The 20,226-nt window shown below is 53.6% G+C and overlaps 8 protein-coding genes across 8 annotated transcripts; 2 read left to right on the top strand and 6 right to left on the bottom strand.

Moving 5' to 3' along the window:
* Positions 1 to 92: 92 nt before the first annotated feature.
* EsH8_I_001073 (uncharacterized protein) lies at positions 93 to 1,964 on the top strand (the record flags this gene model as incomplete). The annotated part of the gene is made up of 2 exons (XM_083268486.1): positions 93 to 260; positions 483 to 1,964. The coding sequence occupies 2 exons, from the start codon at positions 93 to 95 to the stop codon at positions 1,962 to 1,964; spliced, it is 1,650 nt and encodes a 549-aa protein (XP_083118924.1).
* A 475-nt stretch (positions 1,965 to 2,439) lies between these two features.
* Positions 2,440 to 3,771, bottom strand: EsH8_I_001072 (TVP38/TMEM64 family protein; the record flags this gene model as incomplete). Its single annotated transcript, XM_083268485.1, has 2 exons — positions 2,440 to 2,911; positions 2,990 to 3,771. The coding sequence occupies 2 exons, from the start codon at positions 3,769 to 3,771 to the stop codon at positions 2,440 to 2,442; spliced, it is 1,254 nt and encodes a 417-aa protein (XP_083118923.1).
* Positions 3,772 to 4,755: 984 nt separating this feature from the next.
* On the bottom strand, positions 4,756 to 7,047 carry EsH8_I_001071 (uncharacterized protein; the record flags this gene model as incomplete). Its single annotated transcript, XM_083268484.1, has 3 exons — positions 4,756 to 5,314; positions 5,372 to 6,058; positions 6,119 to 7,047. The coding sequence occupies 3 exons, from the start codon at positions 7,045 to 7,047 to the stop codon at positions 4,756 to 4,758; spliced, it is 2,175 nt and encodes a 724-aa protein (XP_083118922.1).
* A 1,678-nt stretch (positions 7,048 to 8,725) lies between these two features.
* Positions 8,726 to 10,495, bottom strand: EsH8_I_001070 ([Histone H3]-lysine-36 demethylase; the record flags this gene model as incomplete). The annotated part of the gene is made up of 2 exons (XM_083268483.1): positions 8,726 to 9,905; positions 10,140 to 10,495. 2 exons carry the CDS (start codon positions 10,493 to 10,495, stop codon positions 8,726 to 8,728), a joined length of 1,536 nt encoding a protein of 511 aa, XP_083118921.1.
* Positions 10,496 to 11,325: 830 nt separating this feature from the next.
* Positions 11,326 to 12,862, top strand: EsH8_I_001069 (P-loop containing nucleoside triphosphate hydrolase protein; the record flags this gene model as incomplete). The annotated part of the gene is made up of 5 exons (XM_083268482.1): positions 11,326 to 11,359; positions 11,517 to 11,591; positions 11,671 to 11,739; positions 11,794 to 12,152; positions 12,209 to 12,862. 5 exons carry the CDS (start codon positions 11,326 to 11,328, stop codon positions 12,860 to 12,862), a joined length of 1,191 nt encoding a protein of 396 aa, XP_083118920.1.
* A 2,304-nt stretch (positions 12,863 to 15,166) lies between these two features.
* EsH8_I_001068 (uncharacterized protein) lies at positions 15,167 to 15,521 on the bottom strand (the record flags this gene model as incomplete). Its single annotated transcript, XM_083268481.1, has 2 exons — positions 15,167 to 15,358; positions 15,426 to 15,521. The coding sequence occupies 2 exons, from the start codon at positions 15,519 to 15,521 to the stop codon at positions 15,167 to 15,169; spliced, it is 288 nt and encodes a 95-aa protein (XP_083118919.1).
* Positions 15,522 to 17,747: 2,226 nt separating this feature from the next.
* EsH8_I_001067 (cytidine deaminase) lies at positions 17,748 to 18,433 on the bottom strand (the record flags this gene model as incomplete). Its single annotated transcript, XM_083268480.1, has 3 exons — positions 17,748 to 17,825; positions 17,887 to 17,968; positions 18,078 to 18,433. 3 exons carry the CDS (start codon positions 18,431 to 18,433, stop codon positions 17,748 to 17,750), a joined length of 516 nt encoding a protein of 171 aa, XP_083118918.1.
* A 528-nt stretch (positions 18,434 to 18,961) lies between these two features.
* Positions 18,962 to 20,226, bottom strand: EsH8_I_001066 (SDR family NAD(P)-dependent oxidoreductase; the record flags this gene model as incomplete). The annotated part of the gene is made up of 7 exons (XM_083268479.1): positions 18,962 to 19,001; positions 19,064 to 19,194; positions 19,252 to 19,308; positions 19,372 to 19,910; positions 19,978 to 20,001; positions 20,054 to 20,123; positions 20,179 to 20,226. The coding sequence occupies 7 exons, from the start codon at positions 20,224 to 20,226 to the stop codon at positions 18,962 to 18,964; spliced, it is 909 nt and encodes a 302-aa protein (XP_083118917.1).

The following is a 20,226-nucleotide window of genomic DNA, read 5'->3' as shown; positions in this document are numbered from 1 at the left end:
AACTAGGGGAAGCGTCCGGCGCAAAGATGGGCAGCCAAAGGAAAGCCTTCCCATCACCCCAAACATCAAATACCTCCTCCTCTTGCCACTTCATGCCGCATCCCACATGTTCCGAGCGCGAAGCCACCAACAGTGGGATGAATTATATACATCTCACCCAAACGCTCGTCGAATCGTTCAACGCCCTCGCCGATGAAGTCCAAATCCTGACCGACAGGAAGACGATCCTGGAGCACAAGCTCAGGTTCGCCCATGAGCAGGTACGTCGAAACGCGCATGGGTTTGTCAGCAGAGTCTCTGCGTTGCGACACTCTTCTTACCCCCTCCTGCATGATGAACAACCTTAGCTCTAGATCAAGAGCTCCTTCCACAAGGAGCGAAGATCGATTCTTTTTTACCATTTTCTGACATCAAATTCATACCCCCTTCTACTTCTTCTGGCCAGCCTCGGCAGTGTCTTACTGACCCGATCTACATCACAGTACCAGTATTTGGCTGATAAACATGCACCGGCTGCCCCCGAGATCTCTGAAGTATTGGCAAAGTTGCAGCTGCCGCCTGAACTCGCAAACCCGTCTCTAGAAGACGCGAAGCCCGTACCTCTCCCGAAGCGCAACAAACTGGACACCAGAAACCAGATCGCTCTCATCATCCGAGACGGCCGACGGGTGGCTCAACAACTTACATCCATCGGTGAAACGAGCAAGACGAGCGACTCTAGTAGAGAGACTTCTTCCCGCGAAGCCGAGACCGGAACCTCCATGTCGACCGTGCTGGAACAAGACTTCACGATTGAAGGGAAGAAGGGACCCCTAGAATGTCCCTTCTCCTCGCCAAAAGCAGATGGTGACGGTGATGCTCAGAGCGCAGAAAAGGGCTCCCATGATCTTACGCCTCACCACTCGAGCGATCCTATTTGTGCCGCCATGCAGGAGGAATCTGCATCTCAGGCTGCCCCCGGCGCCACCGATTCGCCAGCAAAGTGCCCAATCCGCTATCTGGACCAGCACTCCCCAGAAGAGATCGCTCACTATGTCGAGACGCACAAGCACGAGCTACCTCGCAGCCATGAAGTCTGTGTGAGAAGATACCAGAAGAACGAGGTACAGATCAAGAAGCTGGATGCTAAGTATGGAAACTTGGTCAATATGATTCAGGGGCTTAGTGCACTTCACCAACCCATGCTGCCGTCCTCGGAGCAGGAGCAGGAAGAGATTGAAAGAGCTTCGAATGAGAGAGTTCACAACTGGGCGAAGGCTGTCACTGCCACGGAGACTGAGGATGTCGAGTCGCTGCCAGAACTCATAGATGCGGAGGAGGCTCGGCAGAGCCACTTCGACCGACCCCTTAAGGAGGTGCGGGTTGGAGAGTCTCCCAGCCGACCGTGGGGCATATCTGTCCCGGTCTACGAATCCCACGGCCTTGACAACGAAGAACGCCCTCTCTCGCCACCTCCAGCTCCGGTATTCATGCCAAACGGTTCAGATGTCGAGGAGACGCCGGCGCCAAAAACCGGCAAGTGCCCCTTTGATCACACCAAAATGGCTGCAATGGCTGCCGCCCGCGAGGAACCTCAGCCACATTCTCCTACACCGCTGCCGCCTTTGTCTATGGCACATGCAAGGAGCGAGAATGCCTCGCCTCCAAAGGCGGGGGGCAAATGCCCCTTCGACCCTGCCCAGCTGGCCGCAATGGGCTTCGCATCACCAACACCGAATACAGGCGAAGATACTTTTGTTCACCCAGATCCCTCACCAGTCGAGCTGCCATCTACGCCAGTCAAGGCGCAACCTTCACACAGCCCGCCTCCGCAACAACCGACCTTCATCAACCCGCCTCTAGACGCGAACAAACAGTTCAGCTCCAGCGGTGTTCCACAAATGGTTTTTACCGGCCCCGTCTTTATCGGCTATCCCATCGAGCAGGCAATCCAGTTTATGCAGCAATTCCAGGGAAGGCAATAGTGTTTTGAGCTGCGTTCCCCCTTTTCTATAATTCTTCACTTCATTTTGCTTATTTCGGGGTTTGGGAAGGAAGGCGTCCGTCTTTTATTTTATTTTTATAGCGAAGGCGTTGGGATGAACTCTTCATTTATCTTTCTCTCTCTCTTTTGGACTTCTTGTTCATCAGTCAAGCCTCAGTGGTATAGCACGAGTTATGTACAGATTGACGAAGCCGGGGGAATCGGAACGATTGGACGCAGGAGGGATAAGCAGACAGAACTCGTCCGTATGATACCACAAGACCAGAAATGAGACATTGATTCCACGAGTTTGCACATGTCTTTTGCACGAAGCATATTGTTAAGTGGCACGATCTTTTGTTGTTTTGCTGTGGTTCGAGGAGGGTTCAGTAACGCCTGGCGTCTAGACACAACTCTAGCGTACCATCAACTCTAGGTCTACATCCACTTCCCGAGAAATCAAAGCTCGCAAACGCCTAGTCTGTATCCCTGAACCCATTGCCTTTCCCGTCGTGGTCATCATTAAACGGTTCCCTGGCTCCCTCTTGATTTGATCTCGTACCATTGTCGTCGTTCTCATCATCATCAACATCATCACGGTAGACACCGTCCTCGTCGGTCTCACGTGCCCACATCGAGATGTCGTCATCGTCCATGAGCGCCGCCACATCCTCCGGGTCGACGAGGCCGGCCTCGATGTCCGAGTAATCGGGCGCGTTGTTTTGGCCCGGGACGAGCCCGCTCTCGGCCTCCGCCTGCTCGAGGGCCAGCTCGGCGGCGCGAGCCATGGTGCGCTGGTAGATGAGCCAGCCAACTGCGAGGCCAACGACGCCACCGAAGACCATGGAGATGTAGTTGACGGCCTTGCCACCGGCCGTCATCTCGTCACCCTTTTCAGCGATGAGGGCGAGACGGCTGCCGATGAAGACATGGACGAGCAGCTTGGGGCTGGGGTTACCCATGTTAGCAATCCGACTGTTTTGGGTCGTTGGAAGAGAAAGGGGTGGGAGCCGGGACTGGGCTTACCTGGCAAGAGCCGTCGAAGCGGCGAACGTCAATGGCTTGATGGAGGGGATGGTAGAGAGAAAGCCGTTCGACAAGCTATACGGCAGCGGACAGAAGCGCACCGCCGTCAGCATGCCCAGCCCGTCCTTTCTCAGCACCTGTCCCAGCGCAATGAACCGATGATCCTGCCCGACCAGCCGGTGCACGTAGCCGCTGAAGATGCCCCTACTCGTATAAAACGCCGTCAAACTGCCCGCGACCGTAGCCGTCGCAACAATGGGATACCCGAGCGGGAACCCGAAGACGAACCCCGACACCGTGATGGCGGTGCTGTACCCAATCATGGGCGGGAAGGCCGTCATGAATGTGAATGCCCAGATTATCATCCACCCTCCTGGGAGCGCGCGCCACTTCTTGGAGACCGGGGCCAGCCACTTGAAGATTGCTTCGGAGTAGATGATGCCCAACAGTCCCAAGACGTTGATGGCGAGCAGCACGACGGCGACGGCGATGCGCTGGATGGGGCTGAGGGCAAGGTACATGCCCCAGATGCGATTTCCGGCCTGGTACGCGGAGCGCACGGCACGGTTTAGGCCAGAGAGGACTGTCGTTCTTTTCGTCGAAGAGGAGCCGCGGCCGAAGCGGGCGGAGGATAGACGACGGGCGGAGGGCCTGGCAGAAGAGTCGCTCCCGAGGCCGCGGATCCATGGCGGGCGGTTGTCGGGTTGGTTACTGAACGGGGAGGACGGAGGGTGCGGCGAGAGGGAGAGCGCACGCGCTGCGGACTCGTAATCGGCCGGCATCGTGGGCGGGCGTGTTTGCTTCAGGGCCCGGCGGCTCCGGATGCAACAGCTTTTCGCGGGGCCGGTCGATCAGTCGAGGTGGAGTCGCTGTAGGGCGGGAAAGCGATTCGATTTGGAAACTGAAAGCAATCTATTCAGAATTCATCTAGTCCATCTCGGACTGCAGGCTAAAATTGGAAGAACGAGGTATATGTAGGTCGCTATGTCGAGGGAGGAGAGTGCGTCGCAACTTCAAAGGAGCTGACTTCACACATCCACCGGGATGAGGTAAGCTAAGCCACAATGCAGCTGGGCAAGGCACCAGCCAGTAGGCAATTAACCCAAAGTTCCCATTATACACTAGATCGCCAGGCCCCCGTCAGTGCGGCTCGTTGGAAAAACGGGCCGGGTCCTCTAGGCCAGTCTGTTCATTGGGGGCAACTTTGGAATACGGACAGAAGGTTTAGAAACACGCACACATGAACTGGAAAAAGAAAACCCGACCGAGGCTTTTCTAGTGATGCTGGGAAGATGGGCTGAAGAGTCCGTTTCATGGAAAACCGCGCAATGAGGGTGTCTCACGTTACTGCGGACGGTTTCAATCGCTTGGCATACAGGGGGTTCGACGTATGCCCGCACGCCCCAAAATGGCAGCTGTGCATCCCCGCCCGGGTCGGCTTGCCTGCCGAACGACCGACGCCCGGCCTAAGTCCGCCCAAGGTCCGGTGCAGTCAGTGTCCAGTCCTTGTGGGGGCTCCACACAAGCTGGAAGCTTTGGATGCTTCTTCCCTGCATGAGGCCTAGGATCACACGCATCAACAGACTAAGGCAAACGCTATTCCAGCTCCCCCTCAATTGCTGTTCTGCAGAGCCATGATACACCCCCAAGTTGACCACCCTGAATTCGAAAAGCGTAAAAGAGCTCGCTCACGGGAGCGTCTTGTTGACAATTTCTACTTGGGTTTCTTTCTACTTTGCTGGTTTTTATTTCGTTCTAGCCTGTCGTCATCGTCTCCCGCTGGGTCCTTTCGGGGGATCCCTCACAAGGAGCCTGACCTTGCCATCTCCAATCTCCACACCTTGACTCAGGATATCAATCTCCTCTTTGCTGTCATCTGCGCTCGAAGTCCCCTCGCGAGCCAAAGACTTGTCGTAACTTCGAGAATCGATACCTAGTATGCCGCCCATGTTGTTGCGGTCTCCTGGCACAGAGAATTCGCGGTACGCGTATCTCCACTCGTTCAGAAAGTTGCGAATCGCCTTGCCGACCTTGTCCTTGCCATTCTTACTGTGGTGACCAGTGCCGGTGATGGCGTAAATCGGCCTGCTCTCCTTGACGTTCTCCATCAGCACCCGCTCCAAGTACTCCACAGCCTCCTCCGGGTGAAGTCCGTGCAGATCAACGTAGATCTCAAGGCTGTTCGCGGTGCCTTTATTACGCTCTTCGTAGAGCTCGCGAGCTGCCTCTCGATGCGCTTTTCGCATTAAATCGTTCTCACTTTGGCCTCGTAAACTTAAAGCCTTGGCAGCCCTCGCATCGTTGCGGTTCCAGGCTTGCGCAGCGCTGATGGATTGGTTAGCTTGACATGAGATGAAAACCTCCCGGGTTGAGCCTCCTTACCTCTGGAGAAACTTGTTCCTGAGACCACCGTGCTTGATAGCTTCCTGCCGAGATTTGAGGTACGCTTTGTTGGCTCTTTCGCCAGTTTCCAGCCATGGGATGTGTTTCGGGTTTGGGATTGCTTGTGCAGCCGCACTGTTCTCTCCGTTCCGAACATTCGTTGAGCTCCCATTCCGTCCAATCTTCTTGATGTCTTGGCGGAGCAAGGCTGGGCCAGGGGATGGCGACATCTTAACAATCTCGGCAAGTGAATTTGGCGCAAAGTTCTCTTTGTGGCTGTGGCCGTGTCCACCGCGTTTTCCATGATGCTTCTTACCCTGCTTGGCAGCAGCAGAGCCTAATGTAGGAAACGCGTCTGCATCGTCTAGCGACGGGGCGACAGGTTCCCGTGCTTGCTGGTGTCGGCTACCAGGACGAGATCTTGACCGAGGACTTTCTCCGGAGTAAAAAGGCTTCAGGCCGGGCGGTGGTGTGACCCCGACCAAAACGCTTTGGCTTCCACTGTATCCGCCGAGGTGATCAGGTGTGCCCTGTGGGAGTGCTGGAAATAAGTTCAGATCGGCCAAATTAGCCTGCTTTGTCGGCGGAGTGCTCGCACCATCCAAGGCCAGTTTGTTCATCAAATGGGCTGGATCATGGGAGAATATGCACGTGTCACCTGCCAAGCAGTTACCCATTACCCAGTATCTTTGGTCCGCCGTGTTAGCCACTGCCTCGCTCGGAGAAGAATAGGTTGTTTGCACTCACTTGCACAGATGATTACTCAGGTCGTGGCTGAATCTACAATCTGCCCTGAGGCATTGTCCAGTGGACATGTAAAACTTGCAGATGACACCCGATCTCTGCCCGGCGGGCGTAGTAGGACGTCCTTCCGCAGCTAAGGCCTTGCCAATGAGGGAGGCCTTGGTTTCCTCAGGCTGCGGACTGCCAAAACCGTTCTCTTGCGCTTGACTTTCCATGATGGACACGATCGTGGCACTTAAATCATAACCGTGGAGTGCAAGTGCGGCTTCGATCTCCTCATCGGTCCGTGTCTGACCTAGTATCGAGCGGAGCATATCGTATGGGGACATGTCGGCTTGTTGCGACGACATGGACGAGAACTCAGGAGCGGCAGCGTTCAGACCGCTGGAGATCCCGATGGATGAGGTGACGCTGATAGCATCATCGGCCACGAGCCACTCTACGTTCTCGGTTTGGTAGTCGCCAAAGGTTTCATGAGAAGGGGACTTGTCATTAGCGAACTCGTATGCGTTCAGGTTCGGGCTGTGCGGTATGGCGGGCGTTGCGAAGGCGAGTCTCGGCGAAGGCCGCGGCGATGAGAAAGGAGAAGCGGCCGAAGATTTGGATCTTGTGAAGGATGGGACGAAGCCCGGAGGAGCTAGTGGGCTGACTCCCAGGCGCGGAGAGCCGGAGAGGGGAGTGGCATTGCCGCGCCACGAGGCAGGCGATGGCCGTCGCAGGATGGTTTGGCGGATGGGAGGGGGCGAGGCTGCGTTTCCGACTCCATCACGATATCGCCATAATACATCGAGTATTGCATTATCTAGTGAGGAGCCGGTCAAAGTCGTCTGGTTTCGTAGGAGATCCTCCAGCTTGTCTGTCTTGTCTTCGTCCTCGAGTGTAGCATCCTGGAGGATAGGGAGGCAGATCTCGAAGTGCTCGTCGGACACCATGTTTGCGCGGTTTAGGACCGAGGCGCGGCCCTTCAAGAGCTGAACCAAAGAACAGAGATGCGCTAAGAATATGTATTGTATGCGTATGTAATGTTTGAAGCCGAGAGCGAGGCGGCGTGTCTATGGATTGTATTCGGTCTTGGAGTGGAGCATCTACTACGTAAGGCAGGCGGCGGGAAGGCAGTGGCAGGCAGGGCTGAGTTGGGGTTGACGTCGGATGTCAGCCTTCGTGGATCGCCGGAACGGATGAAGTCGAAGGAAGAAGAGTTTCGTAAACCAACGTCGTGATTACTAGTGGTAGGTTGCGCTAGAGCTTGCTGTATGATTCAGGGAGTAATCGACGGAAAGCGAGCGAAACGGCGATGGGAGCGAGGTTGATGGGCGGGACTCGATGGTTCCGTCACATGGTTTCGGAGCCAGGGGGGGCGGAGGGGGGATTGTCTCGAGCTTCTTGTTGGACAAGGTGACGGATGGTTCCCAGCACAAAGCAGGAAAAGTGACCACCTTGTGTGTTTGTGATTGCTTGGTCGCGAGCTTTGCTTTGTTGCCAGCCGTTGAAAGGCAAGGAGCAAGACACGAGTAGGCGGGAGATGACGGTTTGGATGGTGGAGGGAACGCGACCAAGCCCACGTCTTCCCCCTTCGGCTGATGACTGGGACCAGGAATGGGACGGGGCTACCTAAGGGCGGGAGGTAAGGTGAGTTGCGGTGCTTGTGGTGCGTGCGTGCTTGCTGCACTGCTAGCACCAGAGGCGGGCAGCTGTGCAGGCCAAGTTGGAGGTGTGGAAGGGATGATGCACCGCCAGTAGGCCGCCATCAGTTCCCGGGGGTCGGGGTACTGGGGACCCGGTGTCACTGGAACCAGATGTGTCGGGTACGTATCCAGGAGGTGCCTCCAGGTATCCAATCCCAATCCAAAGGGCGGGGGGGTCCAACCTTGCATCCAGTAAGCGATCAGCGTTTGAGCGTGGGGTCGCTCGAGGCACCCACTAAGTGGCCCCCCCTTAGACTCACCACCACCTCATTAATAGTTACGTTTAGTTGGATTTGGGCTGAGCTGGCTCAGGTCCTCGCCTCCCTCAGACATTGCAAAATAAGTACGACAGCTTACCGAGTAACATGCAGGTGGATACCAGCTGTAAAGAAACAGCCGAAGCAAAATGCATGGGATGGCGGGCTTTAGGGGCCTTTGGATGAACCCGTCTGATTCGCTCCCGACAGAACCAGCAAACGGACCACATCAAGCGATTACACAAACGCCTCCTCGAACCACTGGACGAGAGGCTTCGAAAGGCGGGCTGTTGTCAATAGCTGGTATTCTTCACACAAAAACTGCCAGAAGGGAGGCCAATCCTGTCCAGTCGCCGTGCACCCTTCATCTCATGCCCAACAGCCTCGCGAGCCACCCATCGTTCACAGTTAGCTGTATAAGCGGAATTGAGGAATGATTTCCAACCAATACTTGACTGAGCTCTTCTTCAGTCTTGGCTCTGTTGACGCAGCCTCAAAACTTGCTTTTCCTGGTTTTGGACACTGTCGTAGTTCATTACGGAGGTTCCAGGTTGTGCGTTTGTACGAGAAACACCGAATGGTGTACTAAAGAAAGCCATTCGCTATTTAAATTCAAGTGTAATACGCATCTCCAGGCTCCAAGACACCGGTACACCGTCTAATGTAATTCATGGCACTTCGTCATCATCCAGGTCATCCCCAAACCCGAAACTGAAGCCTCCCCCGGTTGTTTTTGCATCGCCTCCGCCCACCGCTTCTTCCCACTTCCTCTTCTTCTGGCCAGCCTTCTGCTCCAGAACCTGAAGTGCTTGTTCTAACAGATCAGGATGATCCTGCCGCAGCCGCTCAACAAATAACGCGTATGGGTCCGCAACCTCTTGCTTAAAACCTGTAACTTGATCCGGCTTGTCCCTGAGGAAAGATATTACTTCTGAGAGTTGATGCAGCGAGGATGACCTGGGAACAAAGTTTTGCGTCAGGGCAATTCCGTTCTCCAGGTTGACCACAAGATGCCACCAGCCACTTGGCACGTGTAGAATTTCCCCTTCTTTGCAAATGCCCTCGATACAGTCAGGCAATGCCCGCGCTTCCGCGTGGAACTCAAGAAGCCACTCCGCGATACTCAGGGGGCTCGTCACCTCGCTGCTGTCTTTCGACACATAGACTCCCGGAACTGATGTGGTAGGCGGAAACATGATCCAGTACTTGGTGCCCTGAATCACGGCATTCCATGCGCTTGTGCCGTTGGGGTCCTTGTGAAAGGTCGATCCACTTCTCTCTGGCCCGATGATGAGCCAACGGTGGGCTGGCCGTTCATTGCCCAAGAGTTCGAACATATCCGGCCCGAAGCATTCTGGCTTCCAGTAGGCTGCCCCCTCCTCGCGTCCGACTTTAATATCCATCTTTTCGGCGAACTTCTTGTCGAAAAGGTACAGGGGACTTTCATCGTTGTTGTCCTCCATGTACTCGTGATAGGTCGAAAAGGGCCAGTCGACGGCCTCGGCACGAAATTCGATGCTTCTGTAGCGCTGCAACATAACATTCATGTTCCATTCATGACAAACAGGCCACGACTGAATATAGTTGGTTAGGATGAAGGGGACCTCTGTCCACTTTTGCGAAAACTCATCGTAGGTGAGAGTCTCCATGCGCCGGATAAGGTTGCTCTTTGGTATCCTTGACGTGAACTGCTTCAGATCGATATGGCTGCAGACAAATGGTCTATGCAGGACGTCGGAGAAGACATTGCTGCAGTCAATTCTCAACTGCTGCTCAGGACAAAGCGCAAGCTGAGTAGCTCTCCATGTGCCCTGCCATTTTCCGTCGAACCTGCCCGAGCTATGAGACCTGTAAGCTTGTTAGCTGTCGAATCCCACTTACAAGCCAAGACAGAATGGGCGATGATGCCGCCACAGGATTGCCCATGAGTCGACCTAAATGCAGAGTCGCAGTGCGACCCAAGCTAGATACCGGAATGGGCAGCTTGTGAACCAAGGGCCTTCAACAAAGTTTGGTGTGTAGTTCGTAGCACTAGCTGATGAACACCCCTGTGCAATGGGTTGAGCTGACTTCCCAACTTACTCTAGAAATAACGTCTTCCATAGATCATCAGACTGGCAAAATGCAAAAAGGAACTTGCAAGTATAACCGAGGGTTCTCAGACGCTCCTGGTCGAGGTACTCCAGGAGGACCAGCAGTGCCTCGTCGGGCAAAATTTTGAAAACTCCGGTGTGTTTCCGAGCGTTCGGACGGTCCGAGAGATACTGATTACCCAGCGGTTTCACTCCCAAAGGATGAGTAGGGATTGACTCAGTTGAAATGACTGCATCTTCAAGGGACTTTGAGTCATAGTTGTCGGTGTTGGTGTTGTCAGCATGGCAATCAATCCTGCGATTGGATAGAGTGCCATGAGGTGGCACGAGGGTATCGTTCGCCATGTAGGTTATTGACGGCACAATGACATGTGCCTGCTACTGCTCTTGCAAGTAAGTCTGCGGCGCGAAACGTTGGGAAAACAACGCATGCAGAAAGGCAGAAAAAATGAAAGTCGAAAACAAAGAAGAGGGAGAGAGACTAAGAAAACCTGCACAAGAAATCATGTCACTGAGCTAGTATCGCAGGCACAGGTGGTACGAGTGGCGGGCACATGCTTCGTTAAACTTGGTCTGCGACTCAATTAATGCATGAAGATGTCTAGATGAAATTCTTGCAGGCATCCTGCCGTGCCAGGTTTGGGCGCAGGGGCGAAACAATTAGAGGCAAGTGCGGCCGCTGTGCCTTGCTGTGCCTACTATCTCCGGGGCTTACCAGCGCTGATTCTGCTGCATTAGTGGCTGCTCATTCACTACGGTGGGCGTGCCCTAATCACCATCCTACCACTTCCGTTTAGCGCCACCTCGCTTACCGCATAAATCGAGGGGCCGCCCGCCGCCAGGAAATTTTTTACGTGGTCAAGAATTCCTGCAGCTGGTGATAAAAACTTCACCTCCCACCGAACAATCTAACGTGCACCACCACCCCACGAACAACCAAACCAAACGCACCTTTTTCCTAGATTCAGTTCTGCTCTTGCGCATCGCCAAGAGTATCGGATCTAGTTGAGACTTTAATTCTTAGATTTCGATTCGTCGACCTTTTTCGCAACACGCTTCTTTCGAGACGTTTGCGAATTTTCCAGCCCCTCGACCAACCCCACCTTCGCGACGATATTTCTAGATCTCAAGCTGTGCTTGTGATCTAGATTTCTTCCACAAACCCAACCGCAATCATGGCTGACAAGGGTCTCGAGGATGTGCCTGAGGGTAAGTGATGCGACAATATTTTGAGAATAGTTGGTGGATCTCGAGAGGCTTCTCTTCAGATTTGAGGGTTTCCCACAGACCGACCAGCCATCCCCTCCCCTCCCCGCCCGGCGCATTCCAAAAGGCCTCAAGTCGCTGACATTATTATTCCTTCCAGGCCAGATCGAGTCTAACTACGATGAGACCGTCGACTCCTTCGATGACATGGCTCTGAAGTCTGAGCTCCTCCGTGGTAGGTTTTTTTTCGCGCCCAAAATTTTCGGGTCGAAATGCCCTCACTGTGAACCATGTCGCTGACGGTGCCCTACCAGGTGTTTACGCCTACGGTTTCGAGCGTCCCTCTGCCATCCAGCAGCGTGCCATCATGCCCGTTATCAAGGGTACGTTAAACACTCCGTGCCTACGGCGATAACTCTCGCTCACCCTCCACCTAGGTCACGATGTCATTGCCCAGGCTCAGTCCGGTACTGGCAAGACTGCCACTTTCTCCATCTCGGTCCTCCAGAAGATCGACACCAACGTCAAGGCGTGCCAGGCTCTCATCCTCGCCCCCACCCGTGAGCTTGCTCAGCAGATTCAGAAGGTCGTTGTCGCCATCGGTGACTTCATGAACATTGAGTGCCATGCCTGCATTGGTGGAACCAGCGTCCGCGACGACATGAAGGCCCTGCAAGACGGTCCCCAGGTCGTTGTCGGTACCCCCGGCCGTGTCCAGGACATGATCCAGCGCCGCTTCCTCAAGACCGACAGCATGAAGATGTTCGTCCTTGACGAGGCCGACGAGATGCTCTCGGTAAGTCGACACCGTCGCCCTTGCCTGACGACTCGTATGCTAACTTGATTTTCCAGCGTGGTTTCACCGAGCAGATCTACGACATCTTCCAGCTGCTCCCCCAGAGCACCCAGGTCGTTCTCCTTTCCGCCACCATGCCCCAGGACGTCCTTGAGGTCACCACCAAGTTCATGCGCGACCCCGTCCGCATCCTGGTCAAGAAGGACGAGCTTACCCTTGAGGGTATCAAGCAGTTCTACATTGCCGTTGAGAAGGAGGAGTGGAAGCTCGACACCCTTTCCGACTTGTACGAGACCGTCACCATCACCCAGGCCGTCATCTTCTGCAACACCCGCAGAAAGGTCGACTGGCTCACCGACAAGCTCACTGCCCGTGACTTCACCGTCTCCGCCATGCACGGTGACATGGACCAGGCTCAGCGTGATCTGATTATGAAGGAGTTCCGTTCCGGATCTTCCCGTGTCCTGATCGCCACTGACCTTCTGGCCCGTGGTATCGATGTCCAGCAGGTCTCCCTGGTCATCAACTACGACCTTCCCGCCAACCGCGAGAACTACATCCACCGCATCGGTCGTGGTGGTCGTTTCGGTCGTAAGGGTGTTGCCATCAACTTCGTTACCGCTGAGGATGTCCGCATGATGAGAGAGATTGAGCAGTTCTACAGCACCCAGATCGAGGAGATGCCCATGAACGTTGCCGACCTCATTTAAGTAACGCTATCACGGACACGCATTCTCTCTCTCTCTCTTTGGAACGGAACAAGCCCTTGGTTTGCTAAGATCGATCACGCACCGGATCTGGCAATAGTTGGGGGTGTTTACTCGAGATTCATCAGGACTTGTTTGTTGATAGATCGCGGAAGGCTACCTGGCGAGTCACTGGGCGTGGCCAGCTCACCTTTCCTTGGTTGTTTGCTGGACGCGCCCCGACTCATGGGTGGGATTGAAAACTGGCTTGCATGCGAAGGACTTACGAGTCTTTTGGCACCTTAATACCACGAAGGTGCGACGGACTGGTACCTAAAAAGAATCATTGGCAAGGGTCCTAGTTTTTGACTTTCAGTTTCCTAGTCTCTCTGTACTTAGGGGCCACGTCACGATGAATCTGCTTTTAAAATACTTCCGCCGTCCCTGAATCTGTGTGATGTGAATCTGTCTGTGAGTGTGATGAGGGTGTGATTACGTCGTGGGTAAGCCCGCGAACCTCGCCGGAACCACCGAATGGCCTCAACGAATGAAGCGGGGGTGAACATGCACGAAGCTGGATACTCGGGAATGGCAGGGTGAATGCAATAGGTTATGTCCAGCCGAGATGGAGAATTCGTCCTCCGACGTTCCACCACCCAGGGCGTACAAGTGGCCGAGAGCTTCGAAGGCTAAACCCGCCTGCATTGAGGAAGCATGGGGGTGAGTTTTGGGCAGGGCTTCGGTCCCCTTATCGTGAGACCTGGTTGAGCCAGCCCAAAGCAGTTTGCCGGTAGAAGGATGGAGGGCGAGGAGGAAGGGAGGTTGGGCTGAGGCGAAAGCGCCACGTGGGCGGGATCATACCAGTTGGAAAATGCTCTGTGTTGTCGGCCGATGTCCAATGTTCTGTATCTCTCTGCTCCATCGCTGCCTGCCCCTCCATACATACCAAGGCAGGGCGGCGGCGTTCGGAACCCCCCACACCACACTATTAGGCTTCCCGATTTGGCGAGGTTTCCTGTTCGAGCCCGACCTCAGACATTCTTCAGTCGCGTTTTGTTCCCCAGCCACTGCCTCTACAATCCAACAAAAATATGCATCAAATTCCCCAGGTCCGAATTATATGAGATCAGAAAAAGTCGCAAAAAAATTGGTAGCTTCTCTTTGATTGAGCGTGTCATCCTTAGTGCAGGGGCCATGCTAATCTTCTCTGTATCGTTTCAAATTGACCAAATGCCCGAAGGCGAAAGTACGAGCTGTTTTTGTCGCCTATATGGGACCAGGCATCACAGTTCACGTGGTCCGAGCGCCAAGTGGGAGGGGGTCGGCTTTCTAGTGAGGTGACCTCCCGTGTCTCATCCTCAGGCTGCCCTGCTGCCCCCCCCAACACAAATGAAGCTGTCAGTGTGTTTAGCTCAGGCTGCAAAAAAATTTGGTGGGGGGGCAGTCTTGCGGGACGATGCTTTACCCCGCCAAAGGCACCAACTCGAGGCCCATCAGCAGCACACAGAGACAAAGATGAAGTCCATCGATCGCTCACCAAACACATCTAGAGGATGCATTGTTAAAAATCTGTCGAAAGGAAAGTCCAATCCAGATATCATTTGCTGTCAACGGCTTCCATTTCGAGCAGGGAAGAGGATTTGCGAATTTTTTCGGGGCTGTCGCCGAACAATTTTTGTGGTTCCATCAGGTCAGTGTGTCGTGTTATGTGCAGGATGGTCCTTGGTGGAGGAAGGCAAAAGTTTCATTCCTTGAATTTTTAATAATTTTTTTTTTCTTCCAACGTTTCTCCCCTCTCCCTCTTCCCCTCCCCTCCCCTGGGCCCGGGGGCCCCCTTTTCCGTTTCGTTTCGTTTTGGGCAGTTCGTTAGGGTTGCAAGGAAGCGGGAACGAAACCTAGCAATGAAACTACGAAGAGTATGTAACTAAACGAGGGTGGCTTCTACGTCGTTTAACGCGTGTTCATATTACAGGGGCGTGGGACAGGGAAATCGCCGCCGTGCACTTACACTGGGGAGCACTGCAAGCCAGGTCAACAGAGTCTGGCCTGTTGTGGCTACGAACAACGACGAGGGCGGTCCATGCATGTTGCCTGGTCAGCAACTACCGTATAGTATCATATCTAAAAGAGCCTGGTTTGGTGATGAGTACATCTAGTTGTGAAGCGCCTTGTGCGTTGTTTTTCTCAGTATGGATTTGGTATTAGTGCAGGTGTCTTCAGACGATTTAGAACACTCGGGCACAATGGCCGTCCAAGCACATTGCATGCCACAATCCCTTTGTTTTTATATTGCCACAGCTTCGTAGATGAACACAATTGCACTGCAGTCTAGTTGACCTGGGCGCCGTTGCGCTGCCTGTACTCCTGCTCCACGCCGCCCGTCTTGCGGTCGATGGTCGCCTGGATCTCAGCTTCGAGACGGAAGCCGCCCGCCCATCTTGGTCTTCCAGGGCGCAGGAGCATTTCGAAAAGGTTGTCGGCCGCTCCAGAAGGACCGAATGTTTGGAAACTCACCCAGAGCTAGAGCATAAACGACAATTAACAGGTATGTGAAAGCGATGACGGTGTGGGTGGGCGGACTAGTGACCTTAATAGCGACGCTCTTGTCGCGATCAACGCTCTCGGGAACGCTGACACCGTAGGTGCCAAGCATGGCCTCGACAACGGAGTGGCCGATAGCCATGCCACAAACAATTCAGATAAGAAGGTTTCGTCAGACAGTCTTTTCAATGAAGAAGACATGGCGGTGGTGAAACTGTCTGGCACCTGGCGCCAGTATGGTTTGTTCTTTGCAACAGTCTTCCCTCATGTAACTTACGTGATGAAGAGAGCACATTACACTCCGGATGACACTAAAATCATGTTGACCGGTCACTCTGGCCACGGTGAAAAACAGGTGCTTGCTGTGGAGGGTTAGCATCATCTTGCTACTTCTGCGGGTAAATGAAGACACTGCTGCCTACTGAGGTTTAAAGGTCGCACCATGTCTTCCAAATGAATCACTGTTATCTAGTATGGTAGAGACAAGCTGAAATCAGGTAATATAATGGTCAACAGGGAGAGAAAAAAGAGCGTTGCAGGATAAAGCCGAGTGGGGTGGAATAGGAGATATAAAGATATACATGTACACAGATCCGATATTGACATCAGTCTACAATACCCATAATCATTCTCCACAGGTGCCATGGAAAGATCTTATTGTATGGGTACCAAAACTAGCCAGCGTTGTGCCAGTGGAAGAAACTTCGCTCCGGACGGAATATTGCCGCCCAAGAGTGGCCAACGGCAATATATCGTAGGATATCAATAGCCGGCCGCTCAGACTGTTGATATGTGCCGTATAACCCCATATTTATGATAGCAGGACGAGTTAACTGTCTAAGAGTATACCAAGGTGGTCGGAATGGGTTGCCCTAGTTGCGTGCTGTTGCCATCAAATATGGTGAAACATAGACAGAGCCCGGCCGGGTCCCTATACAGATGCAGCAGCTCCCTCAGAGGTCAGAGGGGCCCATCATGGGGAAACAAAGTTGGGATATTTTACTCAGCGGAGATGAGCCAAATTCCCTAGTGGTAAAGTTACAACAGAGCATTTGTTTGACGTCTACTTTACTGCACTCGTGTAGGCCCAACTCAGGGGCTTCCACTGTGCGATTCTGTTGAAAAGACACGAATATGTAAATACCGAAACGACGGTTCCTTGTGAGGCTAGAGGCTATGAAGGGTCGTCAACAAGCAGGGCGGCCTGTAAGGGCTGTCGTTGTCAAGGTGTTCATGACGACCACAGTCCCTGGCAGTCGATCCAACGTAACATCGTGAAGTAGAGTTCAGTGATGACTTTATAGTTAATCGTTGGACACTGGCTGAGCAGTTCAAAACGGCGAGGCACGGTCAGCATGTAAGAATTATACGTGTACATGTCATGTCTCGTTCAAGTGACATTAGTGAGTTCCTCGCTATGCTTCGGATTGGGGAATGGAAGGCGTCGGCAGTATTTGCCAGTGCCCTTGGCTTGAGAACTGCTCGAAAACGCGGTTATACATTTGTGTGGCCTCGTGTCATCCGAGATGGATGCCAACCACCTCGCTCTGGTCAAGCGGAGAAAACTGAAAGGGCTCCCTCCTTAACATCAAGTTTGGCTGCGAGCGATCTGGTGCAGAGGCACTTCTCGCATGCCTTGGCCCCTCGTATCTCTACTTCAACCCATATCTGTTCGGAATGCCTGATGTAGGCTGCACCGCTGCTCGAGTCTTCAGCATTCACAGTAAGTCTTTCCAGGGTACTGGATAGTCAAAAGCGAACGTTTATTGCTTATGAACCACCCCGGCCGCTTGTAAGGTGGATAAAACATGGGTGGGCCGTCTGTCTCCATCAAGTAGACTCACAGATCTAGCCATGTGGATTTTCTGGAGATGATGACGGACGAGCCTGGGACTGGCGCATACATAGCGCAAGCCTGGAAACCTGTCGATCCAATCCCTCATTACTACTGCGGAGTCGAATACAGATTTATACGAGGATATTGTTTACATATCGAAGAGCCGGTCGGAATTCGAAAAGACCATGTTTATCCTGCCGAGGGCCAACGTAGCAGTAGTACAACAGACGTCTATACTGGGCCAGCGTCTTTCGACCAAGCATCTGGTCTCTTCAATACAAACCAAGCATTTTGTCCCAAACCCTCGTGACCACAACACAATCTTCACCTCATCCTACTTCTTATTACCTCGGAATTAAGTGTGCGCCAGCCATTGGGTACTCGTTTCATTGTACTATATGAAGCATTGATGTATAGCCTGTTGCAACCACATCTGTATTCCACACGTGGTTCACGCTAACGAGCATATGTACATACGCCATTGAAGCAGCTGATTGAACAGATCTGAGGCAGGGCTAGCTGTATGGTTATTCAGGAACTACCAGCCAGGTTCTTTTCTAGAACATCTGGAGGAGGGAGGAGCTCCGGGCCAAATGAGAGTGGGAGCAGCTAATTTTTGGGTTCAGCATCAAGGTCCAACCAATATGATCCGCTCTTGGTGGCGTCTTACCTCTTGGAGTCTCATGACGACGTACTTGCTGTCCTTGTTGAACATAATGATAGGCGTGTCCAATTCGACAAACTCGCGGATGCTGGTGGTGCACGTCGTTAGTCTACAGGTGGGCCACGCCGTATACAGCTGATGCAGCGGGAGGCAGGCTGTATGCCAGGAATGGGGGAGGAGTCTGGGCAAGAACTCACAACTGTCGGCACATGCCACACGGGCTGCATGGAGCCTCAATGTCAGTGGCCACGGCGACGGCCTTGAATCCCCGGATGCCTTCCGTGATGGCCTTGCCGAACGCTACTCTCTCGGCACATGTACCGACGGGGTACGATGCATTCTCGACGTTGGCTCCGGCAGTATACCGGCCATCTTTCGAAAGCAGTGTTGCGCCCACACGGAATTTGCTGTACGGGCAATAAGCTGTGGCCTTTGCTGCCGTTGCTCCCTGGTGCAGCTCTTGCACCTCGGCAGGTGTCAGTCCGTACTTCTTTGCCGTGTCGGCTGTCTGAGACTCATTTGCAATATCGAACATCTCTGGAGTGAACGTCATTGTGAAAATCTCGGTGGAAAGGAAGAAGAGGGAATAGAGAGTTTGTGAAAGGGTTGGAAATGAGATAAGACCTGATAGAGATGGGGACGGCTGCTGTGGATTTAGAAGATACAAGATGCAGCGTTTGTGCTTTGCTGAGCTGATAGTAGTTCCACGCGTGCTGCTATTAGCGTGCTGTGGGTGATCGCTGGTGGGAACACCTTCTGAAAGTGCCACTGGAATGTTCCATATATGGGGCCCTCGTGTGCCAATCTTGCCAATGGCTGTGCCCGGCCGTCTCCGACTTCCGTTTGCATCTCCTCCAGGCAATATCTTGCTATCAATATTGGAACCTAAACCCGCAATGCCATGATTTCCCTTCGCCAACCATCGCAGATGTCCGTTTCGGTATCACAACTTCCTGCCTACTTGGGCTGCTTACATCCTCAAGAAACGAATCCGGATTGGTTGGGCGCCCCCCGTATGACCTGCCCGCACCTTCTCGGCGTCCTGCAACCATAACCCCGCAGTCCTTTCTCAGCTAACACTTTACGCCTTGCCGAGGGGTATCGTAAGCGGATTCATGGCACTAATCAGTTTATATGAGCTAATACCATCATCACGAGGGGCGCCTAGCTGGGAGTCACTTACGAAGAGCCACCGTCAACGACCATGTTTGCTCCCGTGATATATGAGCTGAATCCTGAAGCGAGGAAACCGGCTACTCGAGCTACCTCTCGAGGACTGCCGGGTCGCTCAAGGCCAATGCTGGCCTCCGACGGCTTTGATGACAAGTGTCAATCGACGGAACTGCAATTCGCTTCTCAAACATGGCTCACCTCTTTGCCTTGCAGACTTGCAGGGGGGAATTGAGAGTTCATACCCTTCATGTCGATCTGGACTACTCGTTAGCTCAAGCTGCATCCTAACTTGTCGTCTGCTGGCCAGGCCGCTCTCACCCCATTCAGATCTAGACCAACGTCGATCTGACCTGGCGAGATGCAGTTGATCCTCACCCCCGTGCCCTTGAGTACCGCAACACCCGCCTTCACAACACCGAGAGCGGCATGTGCTGCCATCGTGTAGCACGGCCCCCAGCAACCGCCGTACGTCGACGCCACGCTGCTGATGACGATGATACTGCCATATTTCTGGCTCTTGGGCGCGGCGTTCGGGTACGATGGCTTCTCCGTCAGCTTGGCCATAGCTGGAGGAGCGTACTTCAGCGCGAAGAAGGGGGCCATGGAGTGCGCCTCGAAGCACCGCTGCAGATCTGCTGGCGTCGTGTCATTGATAGACGGCGGCCCCAGCAGGCCGGCTGACGACACCCATATATCGAGACGTCCAAAGGCGTTAAGCAGTTCGTCAATGAGTACTAAGGTCTCTTCTTCCTTAGCTATGTTGAAGGGGTACGGTATGATCTTAGTGTTGGGGTGCTCCCGATACACCTTGGTGACTAGGGCCTTGAATGTCTCATCGCTGGCCGTTTTGTCGCATGCTGGAAAAACATTAGACCTCACTACTTGGCCATTCTGTCTCAAGAAGATGACAGGGCTTCGTCATACCGTATATGGAAGCGGCACCATGTGCTGTCTGCGTCTTAGCGCTACCCATCTCGGAGGTGCTGGAAAGGGTTCCTACCTGCCAATTCCTCAATGATGGCCTGTCCAACCGGTTGAATGGCTCCGGTTACAACACAGACGAAACCGTACTAATGACTGTGATGAGTATATTTGGACCCGAAGCCTAGAGAAGTGCCAACCTACGAGCTTGCCATCAGCGCGGTAGGGACTAAAGTCAGCAGTCGTATCCAT

The sequence above is a fragment of the Colletotrichum jinshuiense genome, chromosome 1, assembly GCF_051148585.1.
Source record: "Colletotrichum jinshuiense chromosome 1, complete sequence".
NCBI lineage: Eukaryota > Fungi > Ascomycota > Sordariomycetes > Glomerellales > Glomerellaceae > Colletotrichum > Colletotrichum jinshuiense.
This window is presented reverse-complemented; position numbering and strand designations above follow the sequence as displayed.